Source organism: Caloenas nicobarica, chromosome 13 (genome assembly GCF_036013445.1).
Source record: "Caloenas nicobarica isolate bCalNic1 chromosome 13, bCalNic1.hap1, whole genome shotgun sequence".
Taxonomy (NCBI): domain Eukaryota; kingdom Metazoa; phylum Chordata; class Aves; order Columbiformes; family Columbidae; genus Caloenas; species Caloenas nicobarica.
This window is the reverse complement of record NC_088257.1, coordinates 9,904,179-9,922,470: the sequence shown is the minus strand read 5'-3', so window position 1 is coordinate 9,922,470 and position 18,292 is coordinate 9,904,179. Positions and strand designations below refer to the sequence as shown.

The 18,292-nt window shown below is 45.6% G+C and overlaps 1 protein-coding gene across 1 annotated transcript; it reads right to left on the bottom strand.

Moving 5' to 3' along the window:
• Positions 1–4,389: 4,389 nt before the first annotated feature.
• On the bottom strand, positions 4,390–13,691 carry CXCL14 (C-X-C motif chemokine ligand 14). The gene is made up of 4 exons (XM_065644299.1): positions 13,445–13,691; positions 12,456–12,561; positions 7,700–7,810; positions 4,390–5,471 (listed from the first exon to the last, which is right to left on the bottom strand). Exons 1-4 carry the CDS (start codon positions 13,506–13,508, stop codon positions 5,456–5,458), a joined length of 297 nt encoding a protein of 98 aa, XP_065500371.1. The 5' UTR covers positions 13,509–13,691; the 3' UTR covers positions 4,390–5,455.
• Between the last annotated feature and the right edge of the window lie 4,601 nt (positions 13,692–18,292).

Below are 18,292 nucleotides of genomic sequence, written 5' to 3'. Positions count from 1 at the left end.
GGGAAGGTTTTTGGTTGCCACTAGATGTCCTTTCAGCCCTGCTTTCTCCCAGTGCTCCTCCAGAGCAGCCATATGGGCTGGGAACTACTGGCCATTGCCCAAGAGCCACTGGACACCACAGTGCTGTGGGGCTGGCGAGAGCAAGGATTGGGGCTGAACCCGGGCTGCTGGAGTCCCCAAACATCCCTCTGATCTCACACAGCTTTCTCTCATGTAGTGCTGGCTAATAGAAATGAGGATGCTTTGGAAAGCACCAAAACCCCATCTTCTGTATCCGTACTGGGTATTTAATATCTCTAGTATGAATCAGGGACTGCTATTGCATTGCTGCCTGGGCAGGGCCACTGATTAGTAGAGGTAATGGCCCAAGGAAGCAACCCTGGGAGGGGTTAAAAAAAAAAAAAAATTACGCTGTCTCAGCTTCATGTGAGATATGATGACCAAATGGTGGCCTAATTTTGTGCAGGCTTTTAGCATTTTCTCTATGAAACGGTAGCCCAAACACCTTTGCAGGTATTGTCCATAGAGATGAAGGGGTCAGTCTTTCCAGAGGTATTTGGTGTAAGAAAGCTCATCTAACAGTGGTGTGGGATTTTTCCAAGTTGCCTAGCTGCCCACAATTAAGCAAAAAATTGGGATTTCTGTAAGGTGTGTATTGATACCTAGAAGCACCAAAAATCCCTGTAAGCATCTGGAGCTCTGTGCTTGCAAATGCATCTGCAGCTGCGGTTCCTCAGGCAGTGGCAATTCCAGGTGCTGTTCTAGGGTGGGTTATATCAGATAAAGGAATTATAGGAAATGTGCTTTGGGGTACTTTGCCAGAACCATGTGCTGGTTACAAGGATATCCGAGGGCTCACAGGGTGCAGCCTTTCAAGGCGAACTGAGCACCTTCCAGGAAGCACTTGGCTCTTTGTTTAGGATCAGAGGGAAATCAAGGAATAACAGACATGGGGGGTTTCTGAAAGAGCAAACACAGTCAGTGAAAGCCGGAAAGAATGATCTTCAAAAATACCTATATTTCGATTTGTGAGCACATGCACCCCAACCCATTGAAGGGAACAAACTGAACAAGAAATCCCGGCATGAATTCTATGCATGGAAGATCTACGAAGTGGAAAACTGAGAGCTGCCCTGGCATGAAGTCAGCATGACCAGAGCTTTCAGGATGGGCTGCCTGTCCTTCTGGATCTGAAATCCCAACTCAGCCAACAGCCAAAACCAGCTTGCCTCTTCACAAAGATGCTGAGCAACTCAAAATAAGTTAGGTCTTCAGCTACTATGCACATCTAGATTTGGAAGCTGGCTTTGGAGGAAAAATGCCATGATGTTTCGTTTGACTTAATGGGAAGTGTGTTTCGGAGAGTGCAAGCTCTGGGCTTATATGAAGTGATGTCAGGTCACACGGGAGGCCCTTTGGCCTTGGACAGACGCAGTTCCCTGGCTGTGGATCTTGGTGGCATGATGAGTCCTGGGGGTGGTGGCTTTTTATTCACATTTGTTCCTGTTCTCTACAAATGTGGGTCCAGAAGAAACCCAACTCAGTTGAAGTAGCTCAGAGAGCATTTGTATTGCTGTAATGCTGCCTTCAACCTCCCACACAGGGCTCGGAGGTGACCAGTGCAAACCCCCAGGCCCCTCTGATGACTTTGCCATTGAGTCTCACTTTTGCTCCCACAGCCCTGATGAAACCTCATTAGTGCGGGACCAGCTCTCCCACCACATGGACGTGGCCAGGAAAGGTCCCCATGCGTGTAGCAATGTGGTGTGGCCTTGTGCCTTGATTTAGGGAGGCTGGGGGGAGCTGGGGCATGACAGGCAGCTGGACCTGCCAAGAGCACCGCACAGACCACCAAGCAGCTATCACTTCTTAATAAAATTTTTGACCACTGCTGACCTAGACTGTATATGAACAAGTGAAAGGCAAGTGGTGAAAGGATCTGTATAACATTACTAATCCCATGTAGCGCTCTCACTGAAAAGGCAAGGCAGGTCCTCCTGTTATTGTGTCCTTTTGCTGCAGCTGCTTGGTTCACACTCGTGCTTTTATTAAAATAAAATTTGCTAGTGCTGTTTCTGAATGGGGCAACCTGGGAGTGCCCATGGGAGGGATTGGAGGGGGGTGTGGAGGTTTTGTGCACAGGGCTGGGTGCTCTGTCTCTGGGTGCTTCCAGCTGCTGTGTGCTGGGGAAAAGCTTTGCAGGTTGATTCGGGGAAAGCAGTTGCCCGCTGCCCTCCTTGGAAGCTCTGTTAAGGGTTTATTTACATCCTTGCAACGTAGCATCGGTGCTTGAGTAAAGGAGCTGTGGGGTCTGCTTGTGCTCCTGCACCCCAGGATGGAACAGGGCTCTGGCTCACCCTGCAAATGTGCAAGCTCTTAGGAAGGTAAATTGGTAACTGGTGAGCAGTCAGGGTTGGTTGGTGTGTGCTCAGACCATACTTCAGCAGCTTAAATTTTCAGTCTCAAAGTACAAATGTATGGTCTCTGTATTAAGGAGGCTGGACTGGTCTCCTGTGGCTTTGCAACCTGCCGGGGAAAAAAGAAAACTTTAAGGCTGCTGCCAAATCTGGGTGGAGGAGGTACCTACATGCATATATATATATATATACACACATATAAAAATATAAATGTTTTAACAAAGATGTTTCAGTCTGAAGGAAAGTGGTTGGTGTTTTGTGTATGGCCTGTTACCTTCTGACGCAGTATTTCCCTTTATAATTGCAGTATCAGGGACAGCAAGGGATGCTCCTCCTGTTTCTGTGAACTTGACAAACCTGCCTGGAGATGCGTTTTAACAGGCTTGGGAAAACCAGCTCAGACACACATTGTGTATTTTTTTTTTTTTTCTCTTGATGGTTTTGGCTCGTGTTTCCAACAGTTGTTTTGTTCTAAGCACATAGGTTAAAGGGAACACACATATTGAACCAAACAGTTCTTTTTCTTTAGTCGCCTATTCTAGCAGGTAGGGAAGAAAAAAAAAATCACAATTGGTTTCCTCTGTGGCCCATTTTTGCTGGTGGTTTTGGTCTGGCAGATAATCCCAGAGCTAAGAGTCGCTTGTCCAGGCGATACCCTGCCAGGTGTGAGTCACCCAGTACTGCATTTGGGCAACTGGAGCTGTGCACAGCGTTCCTGACGGAGCGTTAACCAAATCTTGTGCAACCGTATCAATACTTTTCCAGGAAATACATTGCCCAGTAGTCACTAAATAAGCATAAACTTTTTCTTGAAGTCTGTCAGCATGTTGAAATCAAGTATCCTTGTTTTGCTAAAATATGAGTCAAGAAAGGAGAGGGGCAGCTCGGGTAGCCCGCAGGTTTGGGTTTGCCTGGAGATCGGGTTCAGAAGTTCAGTCTGAAGCAGCACCTTGTGGTTAATGTCCCTAGAGGTTTAATTTCTTAAATACCCTGGGATCTTCATCAAGCATTTTACCTGGAATCTTTACTTCCTTTCTACAGGAATCTGAAGCTTGTAGTCCCATCCTTGTGCAGAATAGGAAAATACTTTGAAATCTGACAGCTCTTTCTCCTTCAGCTCTGCTGGGGTATTATCACAGTAAATAAGTATGTATATAGTGTGTGCATATTATATATATAAAAATATAAAATTTTTTTTTTTGGTCTGAACTGAAGGAAACCCTTGAGCTGAGACTAGGCATTGCCTTGATTACACAGTATAAGATCACTGTTGCAGGAGTTGCACAGATCTTGGCAGCAGCCCCGTGCAAACCTGCCATTGCACAGCTGGAAGCAGCCGAGGGCAAGAGCGGTGCTGTTCGGGGAACACCAGGAGGTTTTAATGCAGTTAAGTTTTTGCTGGCTTTTTATCCATTGCTCTCCTTTTTAGGTGGGGAACGTTGTAGAATTGGATGCAAAGTCTCTCTCTTTGGGCAAGAGCAGAGACTGCACGGAAAGGAGGAGATCGCTCATGGGATTTTGTTGCATGACTTCCATTGTACAACTTCCCCGTATTTAACCGTGATCTTTTCTAAATCGCTGCAATTAACTTGTTTTCATATGGAGCTGGAGTGGTTGGTTTAGGTTTATTTAACATAACAATAGACTAGTGGCGATAGGGGCACGGCACAGCCTTTCTTTATGTAACAAGATTCCTTGGTATTTGGGTTAAGTCCGAATCCTAAAATGAGAAAGGCAAGTAAATTGGACCAAAATAATGGTTTTTAATTCAAATGTCATCAAGGTGCCATGTCTTTAAATCAGCTTCTCCAATTCAGTATTTTTCCCCAAACCAATTCATTTAGTAAAATGTTATTACAAGTGGCTGGAGTTCTCTGATGGCATAAGGAATTTGAGAGCAATTATCAGCTTTTTTTAAATATATTTTTTTATTACTTTTTCATTTGTCTTAGAAAGAAATACGAAATCTGCATGCAACCTTCTAAATATTTCCAACATTTAAATAGCATATGATAATTTAGCAGTACAGTACATTATACAGAAAGATAATACAGGGAGACTTCCTATAGTGTATTTACAAATGAAAAGGTAGTTTTGTTATTTTAAAAAGATGAATTCATTGCTTAACATTGAAGTATTACATTCAAAATAATGAATATGTTGTATTGTGACTAAAATGTATATAGGTATTTATATGTTTACCCTATCATTTTCCATAAAAAGGTACCTTTTAAAGGTGGTGTTGTTGCTACAAATCTAGGAAATCATAGTCTTGAAGCTTAAAATGTCTCAGTACTGAAGACACAAACTTTCTGTGAGAACTTCAGGTGGAAAAAAAAATTAAACATTTTCTTAGTAATAAAAATGACCTAGAAATGCTTTCTAAGACCTGAAATGTTAAATAGAAGATAAGAGACGCTTCATCCTGCAGCAAGCCCTCAAGTCCATTAAAGAAGAGGTACACAAGTGACGTTGATACTCATCTGACGGTGTGCTGAGGGACCTCACTTCTGCAGTTACAACCATGACATTTTGGTGGCATCTTCCCCAGCAAACTTGTCTTTGGTCCCCGCTTTGCCCAACTAAAGTGGAGGCTGCAAACGTGAGCAACAGCCGCAGCACCGAAGCTTTCCCGCTGCAAAAGGGTGAGGGATGTGGCTGTATAACACCTTTGCAAACGTTACTGTTTGTCTAATGAGCTTATAAAGCTCGATTGCAATCATAGTGAAGTATGAATGAATAACAATTAAAAACAAACAAAAAAACCCCCACTCAAACACAAAAAACCCCAATCTCTTTAAAATGAAAAGCATGAGTTTTCCCGAGCAGATGGGTATGAAATCTGAAGTGCAACAGATGCTTGTGAAATCTGGAAGCCTTTTGCACGTGGCTATAAAATGTAAAAACTGACCCTTGGTAAAAAGTGCTTTATAATAATATAGAATTTGTGTCTTATGTCTGTGTGAGAAATAACCTTCTGCAGAGCCCAATCCTATGCCAGCCAAGGGAGTCCATTCCATTCCTCATGCTGCTTCCTCTTATTCTTCATAAACCCTAAACAGAAGGAAAGTCGAGAGCAAGAAACTTGAACTATGAATGGAAAAAACTGCTTTCCCAATGATAGTAATAAAAAAATTAATAACAAAATAATAAAAATCTCCACAAACAACAACAAAAAACCAGAAGCCAGAGTTTTAGCCTTTGCTTAAATTGGAAAATAAATTATTGACTTCAGCAGTCACCAGATTATTATAATCCATAAAGCATCTGGGAAGACGTTTGGACTTTTAAACCCTCACATCTTGCAGGCATGTGGGGAATAACATGCTCTGCCATGATTATCAGGATACATAAGATAAAAAAAATCCATATCTGCTAATACAATGTAACCACTGGAAAAATCCTTTTTTCAGATAAAATGTTGAAGTATAACATGAGCTGTACTAGATAATAAATTCACAGTATCTGTTACATTTGGAATAATATTATAGGCACTATTATTTACCTAGTTTGCATCCTGGGAAGACCACTTGACAGGCTTGTTTGCTGAAAAATCCCTGGCTCATTGGCAAGTGTGCATGAAAGTGGTTTTCCAGGGCATAGGGAAAATGAGGAGCAATGGTGATTTGGGGAAGAGATTATGTTTGGACTATATTTAAATTTCATTTACATTTAAATTTCCTGTCTTTTCCTGGGGAGCAATTCAGTGGGTTTGGTACAGCTGGCACTGAAGTCACTGACAAATTGTGTATTTGTTATGATGACTTGGTTTCAATCAGGCTCTTTATGTCTGAAATAATTCCTTGATGCTTCTTCAACTGCAGTTCGACTCGGCTGCCTGGTTAGCAGTGTCGGGGACCTGCTGGGTGTAATGTAGGGGTGACATTCTGCAGTGGGGTGATGCCAGCGCTGGACATGGCAAAGCAAGGTAAAGCACCGAGGGTTGCACTGCATCCCTTCTACATGCCCCAGGTTGACAGCCAAAGCTGCAGCAGGGATGCTGGGCTTGCCGTCCCTCCTTTTTGCCTGGTCCCTATCCCCTGGCTGGAGTATGGGGAAGCCTCAAGCTGACCCTTATTTTGGGCTACAGAGGAGACTGTGAGCAGCACTGTTAATATCTGCAGACAGGAGCCACTCTGCAGAGCCCACACCTGGCCCTCACAACCTTGCACAGGGCATCCCTCCTCTTGCTCCACGCAGGGGAACTTTCCTGAATGCACAAGCATCTTTCATCATCTTAATGATAGCCCTATTAAACGAAGCAAAACAAAAAAAAAAAAGGGAAGAGTGTAAATCTGTGGTTACGCAATAGCCAGGGCTTCCCCATGTCCTCTGTTTATGGAGCCGCAGGGGGACAAGGGATCTGGCTAAGGGTTCAGCACCCACCACCGCTCGTGGTGCCACGACATCTGCGCCACTGGCACCGCCTGGCTGCGGCAGAGCTCGATGGCATCCTTGAACCTGCCAAGAGATGGGGCTTGTTGCATGCCAGCCTCATTTGCTCTCTAATTTTGGGGAGCAAATTTCCCATTGGTTGAGGAGGATCAGGTTTGGTGGGACTGTACTGCCTGCAGAGGATCCTTCTTGTTCATTGCTGGAGAGGTGGTTGGAGTCAGGCAGGTCCCCTTAATTACAGCTGGGGACATCACCACTGACCACCAACCAGCAGGAATTCCTTTTTCTCACTCTTCTCTTCTATCTATGACCGATGGCTTGCAAAAAAACCAAAAAAACCCCAACTCTTTGCAAGGGAGAAGGTGGCAGAGCATCTTACCAGCTTCTTTTGTTTGTTTGTTTGTTTTTCTGGGAATGATACAGTAGTTAAAATGGGCAAAGATCTGCATCATCAGATACCGATTATTTTGAGGTAATTAAAGTGTGTGACAGTGCACACTCTTCCCAGCTCTGCTGACTGCTTTCCTTGTGGCTGTGTGGAAGTAATTTAGCTTTTCAACTTGTTTTTTTTACCCATAGAAGGGAGGTGAGTGTATGTAAATAACTGAGAACATCAGCTGATGAATAATTTAACAGAAAATAACCACTATTTATAGTTGGAGCAGCCTAATCCTAAAATAGAAGTAAGGACTGCATGTGGCAGGAAAGAAATAACATCAAGAACATCCATTAATAACTGTAATTTTGGTAATGAAATACATTCTCTGTGCTGGATAGAGTATTTGCAGTGTGTAAATTTTCCTGGCTGCTCTCTGCCTGAAAGCTGCTGATTGCCCAACTTGCCACCGAGATTTTTCTCCTCGCCTATTGAGTAAGTTCATACTTACCTGCCTTTCTCTTTCCATACTCTGTACCACTTCAGCAGCCTCACGGTGTTTTGGCGTTTGGGGTTTAGGCAGTGCTGCTGCTCCCCTCTCACCCGCGTCCACAGGGTCACGCTGCAAGAGAAGCGAGCACAGGTTATGGAAGTTGAGGAAAATGCTGCTCCTCTGCCCCCACTCTGGATAAATCCAAAATCAGTCAGGGGCTCTCACCCAGGTGGGAAGCATTCCTGGTTTGTGTTTTATGGCAGATATTTGTGTTTATTGTCATAATATTGGAGCAGATCTTCAGCTGTTATCACAGAATCACAGAATGTCGGGGGTTGGAAGGGACCTTGAAAGCTCATCCAGTCCAAACCTCCCGCTGGAGCAGGAACACCCAGATGAGGTTACACGGGAAGGCATCCAGGCAGGTTTTGAATGTCTCCAGAGAAGATGATCCCACAACCTTCCTGGGCAGCCTGTTCCAGGCTCTGTCACCCTCACTGTGAAGAAGTTTCTTCTCATATTAAGTGGAACCTCAGTGCAGTGCAGTATTGTCCACCATTAGACTAGGTTGTACCAGATGAAGACTTACCCACTGTTTTTAATCAGTAGGTTTACTCTGACTGTCTTTTGAGCTTAATAGCTGATTTAATTAGGGCTCATTCAGTCAACTGCAAGGTGTTTGCATGAGGAGTAAGTTGCCTTACACTCTAAAATATCACATCCAAGAGAAAAGATCAGGCACACTTCATTGGTCGTTTTTTCCTTTGTTGTTGTTATTGTTTAATTTTTCTTTAAGTCCACAATACTTTACTTGCACATGGCAGAATGCCTGTGTGCCCAACAGACTACTTCTGAGCCCCAACATACAGTCCTGGGGGCCTGAGCCTCCTCTGATCACAAGCTGATCCTGCTCTCCCTGCCAGCAGCAGTGGTTTGGTGTCCCCTTATTGTCAGGACAAAGCGTGTTGGGAAACAAAATATGGCAAAACTCTTCCTTTCAGGTTTCCTTCCAGAGGGCTTAGTGAAGCCAGCACCGGTTGATCTGCCACAAACAAGGTGACACAAGAGACCTGGAGCTGCTTCCCAAGAGGGTGGCTTTCCAGAAATGTCAAGACTGCTATCACTTCTCAGGGCTCAAAATCAGACAGTTTTCTGGTTTCGTTATTAATTTTGTGATTTAAAAAAAAAAAAAATCACCCACAATTATAATTGGAATTAGTAGTTTTTTTGGAAATACCATCCATAACAGGGAAACATGGTTTTCTGTTTAACTAAAATACTATAATGGGATTATTTGAACACTTCTAGAAACGTGAGTAAAATGGTGGCAGAAAACCAGAAATATGTGTGTAACGATGGTCTTCTTTTGTAGTTTGGTTCAGAAAAGAGCTGTTTATCTTTTAACACAAGGAAAAGTTTCTTGCAAACTTTCCCAGCTTACCTGCCTGGTGCAGAGGGGACATGGAAGTGAAATGCTGCACATCACCTGCATGAGCTGAGCTAAGGGTCTCACCATGTTTTCCATTTCCATGTTTTACAATGTGATTGAATTGTTCTTTCTATTCAATTAACCTTCTCTGCTCCGCTTCTCTGCTCCACCTCCATCAGGTGTGAGCTAAAGTCACAAAAGGACAAGGTGTAACTTTTGGGTTGTTTTCTGGGAGGATGTGGCCCTTTCCCCAACCCCTGGGAAAGCCTCCAAGAACCTCTGTGGCTGCAGACATCAGCAAGAGAAGGGTCACTGCTAAAACCTATGGATTGTCTCTGCTTCAAGGGTGTTCTCAGCCAAGGGGAATTTTCCTACAGCTTTGAATACGAGTGAAACCAAACCCTCACTGGAGGCACAAAGTATGTGAGTTTTAAAGGACTTGAGGTCAGCACAAAGTTTCTCCACCCAGCGGCCACCTTCTCAGCTGTGCCATCTGCACTGGCTGATGCCAGAACTTGGCTTGGATTTCTTTTCTGACAGACCATAAAGGGTATTTCCAGAAAGTGATGGACAGGCCGAATCACAGGAGGAGGAACAGGAGCTACTCTGAAAAGCAGCAAGCTCTACATTTGCACCAGGAGTAGTGAAGGACAATTCTGGATTTACTAGAGCCTGCAGTCTAAGAAGGAGTTGGTGCATGGCTTGCTTCTCGGGCAACCAACCAGTGCTCTTTTCAGGCTGAGATGTGTTGCTTTGACATCATGCACATGCCTTCTGCTTTGATGCTGGAGGCTGGACAGCAGAGGAGATATTCCCAAGGCAGCCCCATGGTCCCCTGCGGTTCCTGTGCAGTCCCTGGTGCTGTGGGCACAGGGTTGGCTGGTAGCAATTTTGGGCACCCTGAGCTGACCTGGCCTTGCTTTTGGGGATACTGGTCTGGCAGATGTAAGGGGATGGGCTGAAGAAGAGGCACTGTGGCAGCCGATACCCTGAGAGAGGGGCTGTTTGGATGGGCTGCAAGAAGAGGTTGAGAGGGATGGAGAAGGGACTGAAGCACCAGAACTTACCCCTCCGGATAGATCCCTGTGCCAAAATTCTCCAAGTACATCCACGCCTCTGGAGCTGGGACGAGTGTCCCAGCTCAATCTTTGACCTCTCAGCATCTTGTGCCCCCATGCCTCTCATCCACAGGGATGGTGGGGCTGCACCTCTGCCTACAGACACCCTGTTCCCATGGCCAGCAGGTTGCTGGCTCTGGTTCCTTCACTTGAGCCAGTGCAGGGACTGCCGTCACCTCAGCTGTCCCTTGAGAAAGGCCCCCAGTGGTGCCCATTTCCCATCTCTGGCTCAGCCATCCTCACCCTGACACATCCCCCCTCTTTGGGATGGGGCAATAAGTGCAAGGGGATTGGATTCTTTCAGACAGGAAGAGTTAAACCTCCCTCCTATTTTCAGCTGCTTTTTCTTATTCCAGGAGACGGATACACACGCAATAACTGCTAGATGTACTGTGAATCTTGATAGGTTTTGACTAGGCTGAGGACTCAGTTTAAGTACCTCTTAGTCTGTGCCACAGCTCTGCTGGGGGGTTATGGTCCCCCCAGACAAATTCCTTCCTAAACTGCACACATGTAGCTACTTCTTCTCTGCCAAACCTCATTTATATCATACTTCTCCTATATGAAAAGATAAGAGAGCTTTCAAGGAGGTCAGGAGAAGACTGAGCTTTGACAACTCATTTTAGATGATCACCACAGCAACAATAACTCAGTTGCAGGAATTCAGCTCTTCTGTGCCTTGTCCTGAGACTCCCAGATCAATTGGTTCTTGGAATATTAATTTCAGCTTGTTTTCAATACTGATTTCAGACAGCACCAGAGTAGCTGGAAAGGCAGCGATGGCAGCGGCTGAGCCCTGCCTGCCCCACAGGCAGCAGCAGCGATGGGACAGCAATGGGACAGCTCTGTCCCTGCAGCTGCTGCAAACCTGGGGACACGCTCTGATTTTGAATAGCATTGCTGGGCATCTGCATAGCTATCCATCTGGGAAAGCAACTGCTTGTGCAGTGTTCCAGCTTTCCTGACTTTCTGATTAAATGTTGCATTAATGAGATTTATTTTACACCAACCCAGCCACCAGCTGCTTTCAGGCAAATGCCTGAAGTGGGGTGTGAAGAGTTAGTGACCCTCTACACCAACCTTTTGCTATTGAAAGGTCAAAGCAAACAAAGTAAAGCTGCAAGGAAGTGATTCAGGCAGTGATGCTTTGCAAGCGTTTTTCCGTTCGGATTGCCATCAGCTGATTTGGGCTTCAAAGAGGTGGGTCGGATGTTCCCTGAGCTAAGCTTTGCTCACAATGATGCTGGTGTAAATCTGGAGGAAGCCTAAGGAAGCTTGGCTCTCCGTTTCTCCTCCATAAACCCTCTGGCGAGTCATTTCTGTGTGGGCAGGATCAGGCTTCTATGGTATCTTCTTTTTTGTGCCAGTTGGATGGGCAGGATTTGGCCCCGTGGGCATTACAGAGCACTGGAGGTGACATGCAGCTCAGCAAGACGGGACTCAGATCCTGCTGTTAAAGCACCTTTCTAAGATTAAGTGAACGGCAAACATTCAGTAAGGGAGCATAAACACTGGAGCAAATCGGTTCTTAGTGTTCTGGGGGTGCAGCTTCTTTTGGGATCCTTTTTTTTCTTCTTAGTTGGCAGAGGGGCTCATTGCTGTCTTCTTTCAGTTAAAATTGAAAAACAACTTTCTTTTAAGCCAGAGATAAGAAAAATCCCTGCATCTGCCTCGGTTCGGTGAGTCACTATATCACTTTGATATTTCACGGCAGCACTGGTCACAGCTTGCAGTGAGATGGGGAGGAAAGCATTTCCTTACATGCTGGGTAATCCCATCAAATGCAAGAGGGTGGCTCTGGTACAACACAGGTGAGAATCTGGCTGTGGCTGAGGTAACTCTTCCTTGCAGAAACCACCATGGACCAAACTCTGCTCATGTTCTTACCCTGCACGCCCGAAATAACTTGACTAAATCCTTCTGGATTTTACATCAGGTGGCTTGGAGTAGGATTTGTCCCTATCTTCACTTGAACTAAAGATTTATCCTTTTATCACTACCTGTTCGGTAAATATTTCTTCGAGCAAAAAAATTATGTCAAAAAATGATAGCTTGTTTTTTGGTCAGAATTGCACATTTTGTTGCATCAGATACAGCAAATGCCTATTCCCAGAAATTAGCATGCCAGGGCATGAGAAAAACAAAGAACAGAGAAGGAACTTGCAGTATAAGGTAAAGCGATTCAGCCGATAGGGAAACAGAATGCAATAAATGAAATAAAACTTACATAATCATCTCTTCCACACAAAACGGGTACCTCGGTTTTATTTCCAGCTTCCGTACGTTAGAGAATCTTATCTTAGGACCTTTTCTTGAACATTTGCACTTTATGCCTACAAGAGAAAGCATTTTCTCATGTGCCTGCACAGCCTCCTGCATACCAAGCGTCCCTTCCCTACCAGCCTGTGTGCACACACAAACTTCGGTTTGGTCTTTCAAGCCTCAGTGGGAAAAGCTTTTTTTTTTTTTTTTTAAATGCCATTGAGCTTAAAAAGAGTAATATTTTCTTTGCTATATCCCAGAAAAAGGTAGTGACTCTCTGGGAAATATGTTTTAGAGCACTATGTGTGTTCTGAGGCTTTGTAAATCTGAGAGCGTTTTTTTAAAGTGCACCTGCTGTGATTAAATGTAATCGTATTTAACAAAAGGAAATGGAAGAGTCAGAACTTGCTTTAAACTGAGCAAGCAAATGCACATCCCAGCTACTTTCTCATTCACTTATGTCTCTCTTGGACTTTGTAGGACTTTCAGTAATTTCTCCTTGCACGGATGCTGTGGTGCATTTGCAGCCAGACAAAAGCTGTGTGTTTTTTAAACCATTACTTTAGTGCACGACAGAAAACGCGCACTGGCACACTTGGTGGAATTTATGCTATGAAATCCAGCTCTGTTCTACTTTCCTTGTGAAAACCACCCTTAGTTTTGAAGGAGATATCTCCTGAATAATGGAGAACACGGTGTGACCTCCCACATCCTGAGCTGGGGCTATTTGGCTTGCAATGAAGACATAATTTTGTTGCATGTATTTTATCTCTTCTTCCATCTTTAAAAAACTCACAGTTACCTTACCCCACAGATACAATACATCACTTTTCCCAAAGTGCAGGGGACAGCTAAATCAAACTCAAGGCTACCAAGAAGCAAATAAAAACTACCGGAAAAGCAACCCCCTGGAAAAGGTGTTTACATGGCAATAAGTAGAATAAATCAACTTACCTTCTGCGCTGGCTAAGCACATCGCGATGAACAGCAGAAGCAAAGCTGCTGTCAGGAGCTTCATGGTGAGGCAGCAGGTACCTGCAGAGATGCCGGGGACTTCAATGAATTTTCTTGCTTCGGCTTTGTCCCCCAGATCCCCTTGTCCCTGGGGCTGGATGTCACCAAGGAGAGGACAGCAAAGAGCGGTTCCCGGCGGTGCTGATGCCCTGTCGCTACCGGCGCTCCTTCCGCTCCCTGCCCGCTCCCTGCCCGCTCCCTGCCCGCTCCCTGCCCGCTCCCTGCCCGCTCCCTGCCCGCTCCCTGCCCGCGCTCTGCCTGCGCTCTGCCGCTTTCCTCTCCTTGTCCTCTTTTAAAACAGCTCCCGCTGCCCTTGCTGTCGGCTCATTAATATGCAGAACGACTCCGCGGCTCCCTGCGCTTCCTCAGCCCCAGCAGGGAGCGGGGCGGGGGGGACCGGCACCCCGCGGCCGCTCCTGCCCCGGGGGGGACTCCCCCTCCCCGCCCCGAGCATCCCGGGGGTGGGAGCACAGATGATGGGGTGGCTGCTCCTGCCCAGCTGGGACATTTTTCACCAGGAGGAGGTTTGCTGGGGGGAGGGTGGTATTTGTGTGAATGGGGCTGCTAGGTGGAAAAAAACCGGTGTGGGAGTGCTCCAGAAATTCCCGTGGACCTTGGAAATGGAATTTTGGAGAAGTCTCACCTGAGGAGGGGTGTCACCTATTGACTTTAATAACGTTATTTTCTAGCTTTAACGGGCTTTCAAATCTAAAGGAACGCTTAGTGAATTAAATGGGAAAAAAATATTCCTACGAGCATTGTTAGGCGGTTTTAGCATGTGGAATGTTTCAGGAAATAAGATCAATTTAGGGTTGCTTTAATGAACACTCCAGCAATGTTCTGCTTTGCAAAGAACAGGATAGTAACACGCAGGAACTTCATGGATGTAAATACATGTTCTCTGTCCCTTTCAGAGTCTGTTTCTGATTTCAGTAACAGCTAAAATAGCATCTTTAAAATCCAGATTCCAGACTCTTGCCTGCGTAACTGAAATGGGTGAAGATCAGAGTCGGGTCTCTAATCTCCTTCATAGTAATGTATTCCAACCATATTGCAGATAAACGCCTCTGCTGATCCGCGGTTCGTCTCAGCCCCACTCCCAGCCCACGCTCCCCACTCCTCCGCATTAAATCCCACCGAAACCAGCCATCCTGCCAGTTCAGGCAGCGCTTGGGAAGGACACGCCATGCACTCCCAGCTCCGCTTGCATTTTAAGTTTCCCACATGGCTTCGTTCCTGCCGACTCCCATTGGCAGTGGCCATCCCCACCGTGTTCCCAGCCTGGGTGTTGGCAGGCTGTGAGTACAGCCCTACCACACACAGCCTGCACGTTGCGCGCAGGCAGCTGCCTTGTTCTTGGCCCTGGGTTTCATGCGAGACGTGCCGACACGCCGGGAACAGCCTGCCTCCGTTGCCCTGCATGGGATGTGGAAGCAGGGGTGGGCGGCACGTTGGAGACAAGGCTGGGGGGGAGACAGCCAACGTGGCAGGGAGCTTTTGGGGTGAAAGCCCCGTTGCTGAGCAGGTTTGTACAGCTGCTGCTGGTGCAAGAAAGCGGGGGGGTGGTATGATAATTTTTGTTATGCTTTGGGCATTTGCACTGCACAGCTCCAAACCAGCTCCCGAGGCTCTCATTGTACCCTCCTGAGGATGTGTTGGTTGGGGTGTGTGTTATTAAATGCCAATGGGATGAAAGAGAGAGGTTCGTTCCACAGCCTGGTGATAAAAACATGTACCTGAGGCATGGCAGATCTTGGTTCAACTCCTTGAAAGAAATTGTCCTTATCCAATTCCTTATACGAGGAAGGATAAAACTGCAGGACAACAGAAAATGCTAATTTCAAAGTCACTGTCAGCTGGCTGGTGAGGATGCTCACTGGGCACTGGGGAGACTTGGCTTAAACAAACTCATCCATATCCCATCCAGGGCTGTAATCCTGCCCTGCTACAGCTCGGAGTAATTCCTTCCTCGGCAACCTCATCTCCACTGTGCTCAGGAACAGTCTCAGGCAAAACCGTGGGAAAGGAAAGCCATTTTCTCTCCCCCTTTGCTAATAAGAATTTGGGTGCAGCTTTAGCTGACAGCAATTTGAACTTCCCCCGAGCTAGGAAATTCAAGTACAGGCTAGAGAAAAATTGAAGGAAATTCTTGAGCTTACCAAAAGCAAATCCCCTCTTCTTGTGTGACTCTTGCTCATGTTGAAAGAACCAAGCTTATTAGCTATTGAATAAGTGAAATTCTGCTTTAGTTCCAATTTACATGTAGAAATGGATGTATTTGAGGTGTGTGTAAATACGGTAACTGCTTGCTATGCGCCCAGGCAGTTTGGTGTCTTTATGCCAAGTGCTGGCCTTGATAGTAATTATTTCTGAGAGCTCAAAGGTGTCTTTTTCTTGGTGTGACAGATTTTGGTGGCCATGTACAGCTGTCTCTGACACCTGCTCTATCTCAAAATGACGAACACAGAAGAGGAAGAAGTTTTAGCAAAAGATTTGAAGGAAAGGAAACATGTATGGAATTCACCACAGTCTGTCCCAAAAAAACCCCTTATAATCCAAATATATTTTCTTTGTGCAAGCATATGCTGAGTTGCTCAGCATATGTTGGTGCTTCATGTGCCTGCAGTATCTCCAGCAGATCTGCTAAGCCCCAGCAAATGTGTTTTGGGAAGCAGCTGGTGTTTCATGAGGCTGGGGTGGGCTGTGCTGGGTGAGCCGTGGGGTGAGCGCCAGTCCAGGCATCCCTTTCAGCCCGCACAAAGCCACCTGATTGCATCGTAATTAATCAGGGCTTGGGTTTTGCCTGCCACAAAAGGAGTGTTTCAGAGCAGATGTAGTCCTCGAGGTCTAGCTGTCGTTCTCAGCTCAGCAGATGGGACGTGCTTGGAGCCGTGCCCGTCCCCAGGGGAGCACAACCATACCTGTGCAGAGTGTATCACCCGCTTTGTCCCACTAATTAGAAGGGCATTGTCACTGGTGAAAGCTCTGTCATTTCACCTTATTAAGTATGCTTTTCAGGCCTCTGCCCCAGCATAAGGCTCCCTGGAAAACCAAGGTGAAACTTGGCTTTACCTCTGAGGTAAGACCTGGTGGGAACAGAGGGGATTTGCCACCCCCAGGAGGGTGGTTTGTGGTTATCTCATCCTAAAATAAGAAGGAAGAGGTTTAGCAATGGGATTACAATTCAAAGCAGAATCTTCACCATTTTCAGCCACCTGGAAGTGGAAATGTTTCATGTCAAGCACAACATGTAGCTGAGCTGCAGCAAAACATTTGCGCTCTAAGACATGGAGACAAACCCCAGCCACACGCTGCCATCGGGGAGGCCCTTCGAAGTGGCAGCTGTTGGAACAGAGACTCACCCCAGAATTAATATTGTCAGCCTGAAAAGCTCCAGACAAGCCCTTGGGTCTGCCAGTGCAAAGGCATTTATATCTTTGTGCTGAAACAAGGTTTGGATGGGGTCTGTGCTCTGATACCCTCAGGTAAGGCTTTTCCTTTTGCTGAGGGTGCACACAACATCCTGACCCACCACACAGAGAGGGTCCCTTGGAAATTTCTCTGCATCTCAGGGACCAGAAGATACACTATTACAAGTGTTACCATCATTAGAAATATTTCAGTATTGCTGGTTTCGGTTATGCTGGTTATTTCAAGTGCAGAGTGAGCTGTGATTTGGATTAACTCTCCTTCAAAATGCCCTAGTGTTTCATCGAAGGAAGATGAAGATGCCAGTCATCGTGAGAAATCTTTGTAAAATGGCCATTAAACTGAAGCTACTTATTGCTGTTGAGGCAAAGTGATGTGAATGGCTCATCTGAGTTTAATTTATAAAAATATCCCAATCAGCCCGTCGAGGAGAAGATTAAGGGTTTGAAGTGACGTGACATAATCCCTGCATATCATGTCAGGAATTTGGCAGAGGAATTAGACTTAAATGCTCACTAGAATATTTGGCATTAAGGTGGAGGTGCACAGATGCTATGTATGTTGTATTCAATTTTTTTGGGAGAGGGTGTCACACTTCAGTTTTTATGCCTCTGGTTTTGTAACTGTGTTGTATTCAGCACCAGATGCCATGTTCTATATGGGAGAGATGGTGTGAGCCTCCTGCAGCGCATGGGCCCTCAGCCCTTGCAACACAGCAAATATAAAACTCAATCCCAAGCTTGAAGTGAGGCTAGAATTGCCTCAGATTTCAAGAGAGTGTTGCAAGCCTGCACCCACAGAGCCATCCTTAGTCAGCGGAAGATGTGATAGAGGCTGTGGTCAAGTCTATATTTTAGCCTTTAGCTCTAAATGGCCTTTTTCTTTCCTCAAGAGCCCTGAACAGTAGTTGTGTCATCTTTGTATGTGTTTGTCTATCGTAAGTTGAAAGTCAAAGCTTTGGATTTCATCTTTGGTCTCTGGAAAAGTGGAGCATATTTCAGGGAAAACAGCTGTGGTCCCTTCTGTGGAGTTTCACAATGGATGAATTCTGCAAAATAAGGCTTGTATTGTTGTTGCAGTCACTGCTTTCTTTTGATATTTTCTTTTTATTTTGATTTCCATGATGAGATTAAATTCTAGACACTGCTCCTTCACTTGGGAATAGTTTTAAGGCAGCTCTTTTCATAGACCTAAATTATTCACCAAGAAGGATTTTTTGCTGAGATGAGAACGAGTAGGTCGGATCCAGGACTGTTGTCAGGGCTTGGAGCTCTTTGAAGCTCTTTGTCATGAATCATTAAAAAGCTCTGCAATAACATGGCAAAACGGAGAACTGACTCTTTGTGTAGGTGATCTGAG